This window comes from Mobula birostris, chromosome 10, assembly GCF_030028105.1.
Source record: "Mobula birostris isolate sMobBir1 chromosome 10, sMobBir1.hap1, whole genome shotgun sequence".
NCBI classification, from domain to species: domain Eukaryota; kingdom Metazoa; phylum Chordata; class Chondrichthyes; order Myliobatiformes; family Myliobatidae; genus Mobula; species Mobula birostris.
The window spans coordinates 133,566,993-133,581,492 of record NC_092379.1 but is presented as its reverse complement, the minus strand read 5'-3'; the positions used below and the strand labels follow the sequence as shown (position 1 = coordinate 133,581,492).

The 14,500-nt window shown below is 43.9% G+C and overlaps 1 protein-coding gene across 3 annotated transcripts in view; it reads left to right on the top strand.

The window, feature by feature from the left end:
- radx (RPA1 related single stranded DNA binding protein) overlaps positions 1–13,274 on the top strand; it is a 72,556-nt gene extending 59,282 nt beyond the window's left edge. For all 3 annotated transcript variants that reach the window (XM_072271032.1, XM_072271033.1, XM_072271031.1), the window contains 4 exons: positions 2,234–2,319; positions 7,555–7,842; positions 9,581–9,769; positions 12,937–13,274. In XM_072271032.1, coding sequence (XP_072127133.1) covers positions 2,234–2,319; positions 7,555–7,842; positions 9,581–9,769; positions 12,937–13,061 — 688 coding nt within the window. In that variant the 3' untranslated portion in view covers positions 13,062–13,274. The remainder of the gene's footprint in view (positions 1–2,233; positions 2,320–7,554; positions 7,843–9,580; positions 9,770–12,936) is intronic.
- The last annotated feature ends 1,226 nt before the right edge of the window (positions 13,275–14,500 follow it).

Genomic DNA, 14,500 nt, shown 5'->3' with positions numbered 1-14,500 from the left:
TATTGTCATGTGTACTGAGCTAGTGAAAACTTTGTTGTGCATGCCATCCAGGTAGATCATTTCATCACATGCAGGTTATACATCTGAAAAGCAAAAATGCAGGATATAGTGTTACAGTTAAATTGATAAATTGTTTTATTGTTGTCACATTACCAAGGTACAGTGAAAAACTTGACTTGCAAGTTCTTGGAAGGTGAGCTTCTTCACACAGCGGTTGGTGCAAGTGTGGGATGAGCTGGCAGCAGATGTGGTGGATATGCGCCTGATTGTAATATTTAAAAGTTTGGATAGGTATATAGATGGGGAGGGGTTTGTAACGCTGTAGTCCAGATGTGGATCGACAGTACTGGGCAGAATAACAGTCTGGCTTGAACTAGAGGGGCCAAAGGGCCTGCTTTTCTGCTGTAGTGCTCCATGACTCTGTTGCTAAAGATCAATTCATTACACAAAGGAAAAAATAACAATAAAATAATGCTGAGTAAAGTGAAAGTGCAATTCAGATAGACAGTAAGGTGCAGGGCCATGGGGGAAAAAATCAGTACTTGTGCACCAACAAAGTGCAAAATAATTTTCATTACCAGGGGACATGTATGTCACCATATTCAACCCTGAGATTCTTTTCTTCACAGCTGTGACATAGAAGTGTTTCAGAACCAATACAGGTGACGTCTTCATTAGATAGATAGATAGATACCTTATTGATCCCGAAGGAAATTACAGTGTCACAGTAACATTACAAGTGCACGGATATAAAAATTAGAAGAGGAGTAGAAAAAAATAAATAAGTTACCACAAACAGTCTAATTGGAGGGGGAGGTCATCACTTCCCCAACTCATTATAGAGCCTTAATAGCTGAGGGCAAGAATTACCTCATAGAGCGCTCTTTGGAGCAGCACAGTTGTCTTACTCTATTATTGGAAGTGCTCCTCTGTTTCACCAAGGTGGCATGCAGAAGGTGAGAAACACTGTCTAGAATTGCCAGGATTTTCTGTAGAGTCCTTTGTTCTACCACAGCCTCCAGTGTGAGTGAGAGGTGATTTAATCCTAGAAAGTGGCCACATCACAATTTTCCATTATGCTCTAAGCCTTGTCACCTCACGTGCCTTGAGCTGCAGGTTGATAAGTGGTAAATTTTGCCTTTATCTACTTAACATTTTCCACATATCTACTGTGAGAGAAGGCTTTATTCCAGATCTGAAATTTTTGGGTGGTGATTTGTGAATTGTGGGAGGGTGAATTTCTGAAACACGGCCAACTGTATAAGCCGGGATCACCTGTTCATTAATTTTATAAGTAATCTCCGCATTATACAGAAATTCACCCTTCACAGAATTCTGCTGTTCGAATGTAGGAACATGTTCCAGTGATGTTCTTTGAAGGATTAATAGGGGGACACTGGCCAATAGGTGCCAGCGAACATATTAGATCTCCCAGTGGCCACACATTTTAATTCCACGTCCCATTCCCATTCTGACATGTCTATCCACAGCCTCCTCTACTGTCAAGATGAAGCCACACTCAGGTTGGAGGAACATCACCTTATATTCCGTCTGGGTAGCCTCCAACCTGATGGCATGAACATTGAGTTCTCTAACTTCCGTTAGTGCCCCGCCTCCCCTTCGTACCCCATCCCTTATTTAGTTATTTCCTCTTTTTCCCCCCTCTCTTTTTTCTCCCTCTTTCCCTCTCACTATAACTCCTTGCCCATCCTCTGGGTTTCCCCCCCCCCCGCCTTTTAGGTCTCCCGTCCCATGATCCTCTCCCTTCTCCAGTCTGTTATCCCTTTTGCCAATCAACTTTCCAGCTCTTAGTTCCATCCCTCCCCCTCCTGTTTTCTATCATTTCGGATCTCCTCCTCCCCCTCCCACTTTCAAATCTCTTACTATCTTTTCTTTCAGTTAGTCCTGATGAAGGGTCTGGGCCCGAAACATCAACTGTACCTCTTCCTAGAGATGCTGCCTGGCCTGCTGCGTTCACCGGCATTTTTTGTGTGTGTTGCTTGAATTTCCAGCATCTGCAGATTTCCTCGTGTTAACATATTAGATCTACCAGATTTTACATCATGTGCCTGGTCAAATCACTGACAGAGCAGTATGCTTCCGTGTTGGCCTAGACTGCGTGGCCAGCCTGCTTCTCTGACCTGGTGTGAAGGCTAGTGCTGAGAGATCTTCTAACTCACTGATTCCCTTCTGCTAACTGTTCATTTACATTGAGCACTGTTGTGTTTGGCAGGAGGGCATCTGATCAGGATGCTGGTGACTCTGTGAACGGCAAGGGACCTTCTCAAGGTGCAGAGGAGCCTGTGGCAGTGAACAGAGGTACCAATTTACTGTCTTCAACACCCCCCCCCCCCAAAGACTCCTGTGAATGAGACTCTCCAGCAAAGTTAACATTAGTGATGCTAGGCAGTGTTTAATTTGTGTCTTTCAGTCACTGGGGTTCATTTAAACGTTGGCTGGTGAGATGAACTGGAGGCATCTCATCAGCCATTCATACCGATACCATCACTGAACCACTAAAGGGTTAGTGAAATTTACACATCCCATATGCTTATGTGTTTGCTTATTTATTGAGATGCAGCATGACATAGACCCTGCCGGCCCCTCAAACCACGCCACTCAGCAACCCCCAATTTAACCCTAGCCCAACCACCGGATGATCTATAATGACCGATGAACCTACCAACCAGTACGTCTAACCGGAGTGCCCAGAGAAATCCATGTGGTCATGGGAAGAGCGCCTTACTGGCAGCGATGGGAACTGAGCCCTGGTCACTGGTACCGTAAAGCGTTGTGCTAACCACTATGCTGCCAGCCGCCCCACCGTACGTATGCACAGGTGCAGTGAAAAACTTACAGCAGCATCAGTTACACAACGTTCACAAGTAAACTGTATATTAGCAACATAATTTATACGAGGAACACAATTACGTAACCATGCAAAAGTCTTAGGCACATGGATATAGCTAGGGCGCCTAAAGCATTTGCACAGTACCATATTTGTCAATGTGGAGCAGAGAGCAAGTTTGTAAATCTGGCGGGAGCAAAAAATGTTGGGAGCGGTGAGGGTGGGGCGCTGCGAGAGGAATGTGGGACAGTTCGCAGAGATGGAGTGCTGGGGCGAGGTGGGGAGGGGGTGGAGTGGGTGTGAACTCACCCAGCCCTGAGACACCTGGCAAGGTCACTTGACTCCAAACAGTTGGTTTACTGATCATTACAGAATGTCTCTCTGGTGCTTCCTGCTCCCTCCGCTCTCCCTTCCCCTTTTCCCAACGATGATTCCCTTCTCCCTGCCCCCTTCCCACTCTCAATCCACAATAGAGACCAATATCAGAATCAGCAGTACAGTGCAATATATAAAATTACTACAGTACTGTGTAGAAGTCTTGGGCACCCTGGCTATATATAGAATATGTATCAAATACTTCTGCACAGTACTGTACTTCTGCCACTGTAATCACAGTTCACTTACTGCTATGCTATCGTGTCACCCAAGAAAGAACACAATTACTGCAACCAAAAGAAAAATCGAATTCTATTGTAGTATGAAGTAGTCAAGTAGTCATAGTGTTGGTATACTGAGGTAGTGATTGGGGCTGTGAAAGTTGATTTGAAAACCAAATGGTTGAAGGGGTTTCAGGCTTCTGTACCTGCCCAATGGCAGCTGCAAGAAGATGGCATAGCCCGATGGCGGGCTTCTTTGATGAAGGCAGCGCCTCCCGTGGATACTATTGACGGTGGGAACAAATGTGCCTGTGATCTATTGGGCAGAGTCCACTACCCTCTGCACTTTCCTGCACTCCTGTGCATCTGAATTGTCGCACCAGAACATGATGCCAGTTCACCAGTGATTCATCAGGTAAAGCCCTGAGTTGGTGGGGCTGTTGTTCGAGGAGAATTTAAGTCAGCCAGATTTGTCTTCACTGAAGCTTAGAAGAAAGAGATGGGATCTGATTAAAATTCAGAAAGTAGTGAACCTGTGGAGTTTAACACAAAGCACCACAGAGAACATGATGTTTTGAATATTTTAAAAAGAAAAGATAGATTTCTGGTTGCAGAATGTATCAAGGGGCATGAGGGTATGATACCGAGATGGGTGGTCCAGGGCTGAATGTCCTACTTCTGCTCCTGGTTTCTGTTTCAATGCAGGAAGTATGGTTGCCATGTTCTACGGCAAACTCCCACAAACAATGTAATGGCTACATTGCTTCTATAGCACGTGGAGCAAGATTCCACTACCCTCTGCAGTTTCTTATGTTCCTGAGCATTTGATTTGCCGCACCAGACCAGTCAGGAATAGACAAGGTTGGTTTTCAGGAGTGAATTAGAGGAAGGAAGGAATTCCAGAGCTTTGGCATCTAAAGGCATGACTACCAGTGATTAAGCAATTCCATTCAAGGATGCATGGAAGGCCTTCATGAATTATTAATATTTGTATTTGCAGGTTGTCTTCTTTTGCACATCAGTTGTCAGTCATTGTCTGCTTATGAATAGTTTTTCATAGAACATAACCATTACAGCAAGGTACAGGCTCTTTAACCCATGATGTTCTGTTGACCTTTTAACCTACTCTAAGATCAATCCCTCCTCCATAACCCTCCATTTTCCTATCATGCTTGTGCATATCTAAGAGTTTCTTAAATGTCCCTAATGTATCTGCCTCTACCACTTACCCTGGCAACACATTCCACATGTTCGCCAATCTGTGCAGAACAGCGCATGGTAGTGTTGTGGTTAGCACAATGCTTCACAGAACAGGTGACCTGGGTTCAATTCCTGCCCCTGCCTGTAAGGAGTTTGTATGTTTTAACCGTGAACACATAACTGTAAATTGTCCCGTGATTAGGCCAGGATGAAACCGGGGAGTTTGCTGGGCGGTGTGGCTCAAAGGACCAGAAGGACCTACGCTGTGCTCAATAAACAAATAAATGTAATTAAGTTCCATTGTAGTTCTTTTTTTCCTGTGAATGACTGCAAGAAAATGACTCGAGGAAATATATGGCAAAATATATGTGTTTTGATAAATTTAATTTGAACTTGGATCTATAGGTGTCTCAGGGGATGGGGGCTTGCAGGAGATTATAAAGAGAGGGATTACAGAAAGGAGAGATTTGAAAATAAGGATTGGGATTTTAAAATCATGACACAGTTTAATCATTGGACTCGGGATACGTGCGCAGGATTTGGAGTGAATTGTGATGTAAGATGATCTCCGGGTCAGTGGAAACTATTCATCTCCACCGAACGTCTAACAAAAGTCATCGAAGTTCAGAGTAAATTCATTATCAAAGTACATATATGTCTCCATAGACAACCCTGAGATTCATTTTCTTGTGGGCATACTCAATAAATCTGTAATAGAATAATAACCATAATAGAATCAATGAGAGACTGCACCAAACAGGACATTCAAACAGTGTACAAAAGGCAATAAACTCTGCAAATACAAAAAGAAAGAAATAATAATAATAATAAATAAATGAGCAATAACTATCGAGAACATGAGATGTAGAGTCCTTAAAAATGAGTCCATAGGTTGGGCCAAGTGAAGTTATCCCCTAATGGTACAAATTCGATGGTTGAGGGGTAATAACTGTTCCTGAACTTGGCAGTGTGGGTCCTGAGGCTCCTGTACCTTCTTCCTGATAGCAGAAGCAAGAAGAGAACATGTGCTGGGTGGAGGGTCCCTGATGATGGATGCTGCTTTCCTGTGCTGTCAGCGTTTCACAGCACTGATTTGCCCCACTGTTCTACACAAGAGGCTGAAGTTGCAGGGACCTGGAAGAAACAAGAAAACCCCCCTGGAGGATCTCGGAGCATATTGATGCAGCTGGGCCCGGGTCTTAGCACAGGGTATGACCTGGTGTTTGGACAATTTAAACACTGGGCCATGTGGACTGGAAAGGCAGGTAGTCGAGACCGGAGGCGGGGGTCGGGCTACTTCTGCTGGCTGCTCTGCGTCGTTTCCTCCGTGGCGCTGAAATTGAGGCTGTGCCTGCCCCAGCTGCTCCGGGCTTCATGTCTCCAAGCTTTGCAATGATCTGCCTCTCTCTGTGATGAACTGAGGCTGAGGCTACGGGCCTACTCTGGATGTTCCGGGCTTTACGTCTGTGGACTCCCTTTCATTCTGAATGCTGTTGCTTGCTTTTATTGTTTGTATGATTTATGTTTTTTTTCCTCTATGCATTGGGTGTTTGTCTTTTTTAATTGGGTTGCGTCTGGTTTCTTATTTTATAGCTGTAAGCAGGCAGATTTTAAGGTTGTAAAACTTTAACGTACTTTGATAATAAATGTACTTTGAACTCAGCAGTTCAAGCAACTGCAGTGGAGGGAAAAGGCTAGTCAACTTTGAAGGTCAGTTCCTCCAGCAGTGTGTTTTCTGTCCACAGTGATTTCTGCTCCTGTCGAGTGATTGCTTGAAATTAAACTGGGTATTTTGGGTTAATGTGGATTGTTTGCAGTGGCTTGTGGAGAAGATGCCAGCTGATATTCCATCAGTTTTATTGTAGCAGTTCATTACACCACTAAAGTGTTTGCAATACATGATGCAATGTTCAGTTTAAAAGGGTGATTGTCTTTCCTCAACACTCTTGGTATCAAGTATTTTATTTAATACCATGTTAAACCTTGAAATACAAACAGTCATAGGGAGAGAGTCAGGAAGTTTTAATTTGAAAACAAGTTTTATTTTCGTCCTTCTTCCTAAAGGTATGAAAAGATTTCTTTTCACCCAGGTCTAACCCAGTTTGAAATCCATTAAGCACCTCGAGTCGAGTGTGATGCTGTCCTAAGGCAGGGTTCCCAACCTTTTCTATACCATTGACTAGTACCATTAAGCAAGAGGTCAGTGGACCCCAAGTTGGGAACTCCTGTTCTTGGGGGTTATTGCCTTAATGGAGAACACCTGTGTGTGACTTTGTTTAACATGGTGAGGCTGACACACTGGCAACAACCACACAGTCCTTGACAGATAGTGGTCAGAGACCAGTGGAATGGAATGCGAGGTGACCTGTGACCCTTCACTGCGGCAGTTTTCCTCCACCTTCACTGCCATTGTGATGTGTCATTATTGTCCACCAGCTCCACCACTGAGGCCTTGGTTGGTTCATTTTTTTGTCTGGAACTTCCCCTTTGACCTTAACACCATGGGCGGCCCTGTCAGGATCTAATCATCAAATGGCTGAACTCTGGACAGTATCACTCCTGGAACTGCAGGAATTCGCAAGCTTCTCAACCACGTCAAGGTGATGATGCTGAAAGAAGGCTGTACATGCTGTGTACAGCCTTTCCTACTGTTCAGCAATGATCTCCTGTCAGGTTGACCTGTGCTTGTGATCCTCCCTCAAGCTTTCCCGTATTCCTCGTTTGCAAAGCCAAGAGTTAATGGCAAGGTGTTTCTATTTGAGACACAGTTGTAACTTATACGCTTGAGTTGTGTAGTGAATGATTTTGCATATTTATGTACGAGTATTTAACACTGGCCGTGATTAAGTTCTGCTTCAGTGTGAATGTCACAGGAGTGATGGTTTGTTTATGAATTATTTACTGTTTCAGACAAAAATGAGAGAACTACAGAGACGCATACAGACTGCTGCCCTCAATATGCATGGCAGAGTGCTATGTGGCCAGAGATCAGAGGACACCTGTCAGCCCACTTACACTTTGGCCAGCTCCTTCCCGAGAGCATTCCACGCAAATTTGACTATAGACATAGAGACTTTCTGAAGCAGCAATACAACCTCCAGGCTGCCGAGTACGAGCCAGCTACAGACAACACCAGGATGGACCTTCAGAGATTTGGACCAGCGTGCAACCACGGCTACTACTGTGTGACGTTAGTTGGTGCGTACCGTTACCCAAACTACCGTGATGCTGCCTGGAATAGATAGCATGTCTTATGACGATAGGTTGAGTGAGCTGAGGCTTTTCTCTTTAGAACGAAGGAAAATGAAAGGCGACTTCTTAGAGATGCCCGGGATGAAAAGGGGCATACAAATAGCAGAAGTCAGTCTGGCTCTCTCCACTTTTAGTTCTTATAATCTTATATGCTTTTGATACCATTTATTACAGTTCTGTGGAGGCATTGTTAATGTATCAAGTGACATAGTCATAGAACACTACAGCACAGAAACGGGCTCCTCGCCCTAATCATTCTGTGCCAAAATGTTACTCTACCTAGTCTCATAGACCTGCATCTGGACCGTCCCCCTCCATTACTCTCCCATTCACGTACTTATCAAAACTTCTCTTAAATGCTGCAATCAAACCCAATTCACCACTTCCACTGGCAGGTCGTTCCACGCTCACAGCCCCTCTGACTGAGGAAGTCCCCCCTCAGGATCGCCTTAAATATTGCACCTTTCACCCTTAACCTTTAACCTCTAGTTATATTATCACCCAACCTCAGTGGGAAAAGCTGTATCGATTTATCCAATTGATGCCCCTCATAATTTTGTATTCGTCCCTCTATCACATCTTCCCTCATTCTCCTACGCTCTCAGGAATAAAGTCCTAACCTATTCAACCCTTCCCTATAAGTCAAATCCTCAAGTCCTGGCAATGTGCATTTTTCTAATGAATAGTTTCCTGCAGGAAGGTGACCAGAACTGCAGATAATACTCTGAAATTGACCTCACCAACATCTTACACAACTTCAACATAACATCCCACCTCCTGTACTCAATGCTCTGATTTATAAATGCCAATGTGATCTTTGTGTATTTTTCACTTATGGACAAAACCAACTGATGGGCATCTGTAAAAATGGAACCCGCTCGTTACCTGGGGATGCCTGTATATCACACGCCCGTTTTTCTCAATCAGCAGCAATGTACATCCAGCATATTTGCTCTTAAAATCTGCTTCTCAATGTAAGAAAAACTTATAAAATTTTGATTGAGTTTGGTTCTGTCATGGTCAGGTTGGATTTTACTTATTTTTCTTTAAAGATACAGCACAGTAACAGGCCCTTCCGGTGCAATGAGTCCACGTGACCCAGTTACACCCTTGTGACCATAAACCTACTAACCCATATTGGAATGTGAGAGAATCACTGGGAGAACGTACAGACTCCTGACAGACAGCTGCTAGAATTGAACTGTGCTGCCCCAGAATTGTGCACAGGAGCTGGCCTGCAGGGGGATGTAGGATGAGAGTCGCCTGTTTGCTCAGGCAGATCTGACACAGAGGTGCAGAGCTTACTGCTGCTATCCCAGTCACCTTGGTTCAATCCCGACTGCGGCAGCTAGCTGTAAAAGTTGCACGTTCCTCCTGTGATTATGTTGGTGCTGCTGTTTCCCCCCATCTCTCTTTGTGGAGGCTTTGGGGAGAGTGCGGGAAAGGTTTTCCGGGATGCTGCCTGGATAAAGGGACATGTGCTATGAGGAGAGGTTGAACAAACTTGGGTTATATTCCCTGGACCAATGGAGGCTTAAGGAAGGCCTAATAGAGACTTATTCGACGTATGAGAGGCACAGACAGATAGTCGGTAGCCTTTTCCAATGTTGGGAGAGTTCTTGCGGAAATTGTTGGACCGTTTGACGTGTCTGTATTAACCACGCAAATTGCTGTTCCGATCCAGGTATCAATCACCAGGTAGCAGCTGATGTTGTGTTTCTACCAGCCCTAAAGAGCCACGAGGGGCTCTGCACATCGTGTCTACCGATGGAAAGCCATGACAATAGCTTTGCTTCCATTCTGGCCAGTGGATACGTCTGTGACCAGGAACCCACAAACAATAATCAGACAGGACAGGTGTCTGCCTCTCCAGGTAAGGACTCAGTAAGGACCTCCCCAGTTAGGTCTCAGCAATGGACATAAGTCAGAATAAGAAACAGAATCAAGTTTATTGGCACAAGAGATTCTGCAGATGCTGGAAATCCAGAGTAACACACATAAAATGCTAGAGGAACTTAGCAACTCTGGCAGGAATAAACCGTCAGTATTTCAGGCTGAGATCTTCATCAGAATCCAGGTTTATTATCACTTACTGTGCAAAAGTCTTAGGCACTTATGTATTGTCACAATTTTCTGTATTGCACTGTATCTGCTGCAAAAAAAAGAACACATTTCATGACATATGTGAGTGATGATAAATCTGATTCTGATATGAGTCTCTATTGTGGATTGAGAGTGGGAAGGGAGCAGGGAGAGGAAGAAGAAAACATCAGAGAGACGTTTCTGTAATGATCAGTGAACTAGCTGTTTGGAATCAAATGACCTGGCCTGGTGTCTCAGGGCTGGAGTATTGTGTACAGTTCTGGTCACCGAATTATAGGAAAGATGTCGATAAAATTGAGAGAGTACAGAGGAGGTTTACTAAAATGTTGCCTGGGTTTCATCTCCTAAGTTACAGAGAAAGGTTGAACAAGTTAGGTCTTTATTCTTTGGAGCATAGAAGGTTGAGGGGGGGACTTGATAGAGGTGTTTAAAATTATGAGGGGGATTGATAGAGTTGACGTGGTTAGGCTTTTTCCATTGAGAGTGAGGAAGATTCAAACAAGAGGACATGGGTTGAGAGTTAAAGGGCAAAAGTTTAGGGGTAACATGAGGGGGAACTTCTTTACTCAGAGAGTGGTAGCTGTGTGGAACGAGCTTCCAGCAGAAGTGGTTGAGGCAGGTTCGATGTTGTCGTTTAAAGTTAAATTGGATAGATATATGGACAGGAAAGGAATGGAGGGTTATGGGCTGAGTGCAGGTCAGTGGGACTAGGATAGGGTAAGAGTTCGGCATGGACTAGAAGGGCTGAGATGGCCTGTTTCCGTGCTGTAATTGTTATATGGTTATATGGCTGGGTGTGCCTGCACCCATATCCCCCCCCCCACCTCACCCCCAGCACTGCTTCTCTGTCACCTGACCTCCCAGTGCTCCACCCTCACCATTCCCAACATCCTTTGCTCCCACCAGATTTGCAAACTCACTCTGCACTCCACATTGACAAATATAGTACTGTGCAAAAGTCTTGGGCTCCCTAACTCTGTGTGTGTGTTTGTGTATATACGTACACATGTATATGTGTACTGTATATGTGCACAACACTTTTGCACGGTACTATTGTGCAATTTGTTTTGCAGCAGCAGTATAGTGCAATACGTAAAAAACCTGTAAGTTATAATATTGAATATTTAAAAAAAACAAATAAGTTGTGGAGAAAAAAAGAACAAGGTAGTAAGGCGATGTCCAAGGGTTCATTGTCCACTCAGAAACCTGTTGGCAGAGAGAAAGAAGCTGTTACTAAAATATTGAGTGTGTGTCTTCAGGCTTCTTTAGCTCCTCCCTGAAGGTAGTAATGAGAAGAGGATAGCACGTGAGCTTTGACCCAAGTCCTAACAGACTGGACAATTTTCTACATCAGTAGAAGATATGTGTAACCATTGGAGTCTGGTGCCCTTTCCTTCGGATCAGAAGGTTGTGAGTTCAAGTCTTTTTCCGGGAACTTGGGCACAGAATCCAGTTTCTCAGGTGGAATACTGAGGGAATACTAAACTGTGAGAGATGTCTTTTATCCTCTCAGGCGATTGTTAATGATCACAGCCCATTAGTACGTAGTGGTCTTGCTATGTTGGCATCAGAAGCATGGTGACACTCGCGGACCGCCCTCCCCAGCGCATCCTCAGACTGTGTTGGTCATTGACGCAACATCGCACATTTCACTGCATGTTTCAATGAACATGTGACAAATAAAGCTAATCTTTAACCTCTCTCTTAGATTAGATAAGACCATTATCTAAACTGAAAAGAGTGCAGAAAAGGTTTACACAGATCTTGTCAGGACTTGAGGTCTTTCACTGATAGTGTTATGGTTACTATTCACTGAGTATTGAGTCTGCCTACAAGACTGGGGAATCAAGACCTATATGGCATAAGTTTAAGGGGAGAGGGGAAGATTTAATAGGACCATATGGGGCAATTTTTTTTTACAGAAGTGACTAACATATGGAATGAGGAAGTAGGTGAGGCAGCAGTTTTAAAGGCACTTGGACAGATACATAGATAGAAAAGGTTTTGAGAGATATGGGACAAATGTGCAATATGGGGGTGTGGCTTATTTGCCAGTTGAAAGCCGCTTCCACCACGTTGGGTAGTTTAAAAACTGCAGCGGCTCTTCCCATTGGTTGGCTTGTTCGCCAATGCGCCTGGTGCCCGTTTCAAGCACTTTGGGGGTTGTAAGAGGAACATGTGTGAGAGGTTCAAAGGTTCGTTTATTATCAAAGTATATACGCAGAATACAACTCTGAGATTCGTCTTCTCCAGATAGCCATAAAAATACAGAAAAAACATAGAAGTAGCTGAAAGAAAATAAATCAACCACCACCCTCCCCCAACCCCTCACTTGCATAAAAAGTAACAGATCGCCCATGTGGAGAAACAGCAAGAAGAACATCAAACATCAAACCCTAAACCCACCAGCCCGGCAGTCAACAACAAGAAAAAAACGGGTGAGAACACAAAAAAAAGCATAGAACTGAAAGTGGACAATATGAACTACAGTTAGTTTGAACTCCACTCTCTTTCCTTTTGATCCCAGTGCACACATCCCAAAAAACCATTGGGAAGGTATGCTCCGCACACACTTAATAACTGTGTGGTGAATATTTAGTTTTGTAGTTCGTGTAATTTTTGGTCAAATCTTTTACTGCTCGTAAATAAATGAGCAATATGCTTATTCGTAGTCAGAGTTTTCTGTCTCATTCACCCAACCTGTGATCTTGCTTCCACGTTACAACATAGGTACGTGAGACGAGTTTGTATGATGACCTTGGTGGACACAGAGCAGTGGGTTGAAGGGCCTGTTTTCCTACTGTATTGCTCTATGAGAAGACCCCTCATGACTATAAACTTGAAGGGGGGCCCGATGAGAACTTAGTGATTTGCTTGTCAGCACTTGATCCTTAAACAGATGTGTAAATGAAACCCTCCGCACTTTTTCTCTTCTAGATCACATAGTAAGAACAGCGGCTGAGTTGGACAACCTGCACATCATCTGTGTCCTTGACCTGTGTCATCACGGTGCTGACAAATCTGAAGTGATTTTGAACAAAATATACCAAATGTCTGACTGAAGCCATCAATGGCCTCTACGACAACTCCAATTCTGGAATATCCATTTTCCTCTCATAGATTCCAGACCATAATCCAGTTATTACTTTTCACTAACCACCTCAATATAATTTTCAAAACATGTGCAGTAATATTTTATTTGATGTGATTTTTTTTATATATGTGAGTCTGTATGTATTTCAACTATAATATCGCAAATAAATTTCTGGATTAAATACAGCAACCAAGCATGAACAAACTGTCTTATGAGTTAGAAGGAACAACTTATAAAAGCATGTATGCATAGTATCAGATACCACCGATTTATTTATTGAGTTAGTGTGGAGTAGGCTCTTCCAGTCATGTCACTCAGCAATCCCCAGTTTTAACCCTAGCCTAATCATGGGACAATTTACAATGACCAATTAGCCTACTAACCAGTGTGTCTTTGGAGTGCAGGAGGAAGCCCATGCAGTCACGGGGAGAATGTACAAACTCCTGACGGACAGTGGTGGGAATTGAACCCAGGTCAATGGTACTGTACAGCGTTGTGTTAACAACTACGCTACTGTGTTGCCCACAAACAGGTGCACAGGTGTACCTAGTAAAGAGGCCACCAAGTGTAGATTTTAAGGTCAAAAGTCAATTTGGCATACAAGGAAACTGTTCAATAGCCTTCTAACAGTGGGATAGAACCTGCCCTTGAACCTGGTACGACATGCTTTCAAGTTTTAGTATTTTTTACACAATGCGAGGGACAGAAGACAATGTCTGAGGTGAGAGGATCCAGACTTTCAGAATGCATTTGCCTCTGCAAAGGTCTAACAAGCCACTCTCTTCGGGGGTAATTTTAAACAGGAATCAATCTCTTCTTCTTCTTTTCCCATCATGTGGATAGCCAGAGGCTTTTTTCCCAGGGCTGAAAGGGCTAACACGAGGGTCCATAGTTTTAAGGTGCTTGGAGTAGATTAAAGGGTCAGCACAACGATGGGCCTGTGCTGTTCTATATTCTATCACATATACGGCAAAAGATACAGTGAAACGCGTGGTTTGTATCTGAAGGATGTGCTGGGGCAGCCCACAAGTGTCGCCACATATTCTGACACCAGTGTAGCACACCCACCATTTAGAGCAGAACAAAAACAAAACCACAACAAAGCAAAGCAAAGTAACATAAGCAAAATAGGCCCTTTACCTTCATCCCACCTACCCATTCACCACACACACGGACAGGCTTCCAACTCCAGGACAGGTCCTCTCCAGGCCCCCAACCTCCGGGATAGGCCACCTCCAGTCCCTAGCCAGACTCTCAGACATCAAGCCCTTGTCTTCTAGACATGCAAAACTAAATGCAGAGTTTTGTGTTTATTCTCATTTCAGTCCCAGACCAGTGCTTTGGATTTGGATAGGACTGGTATCAGTGTAAATATACCATATACTGATTCATTCTTGTTGATTCGGT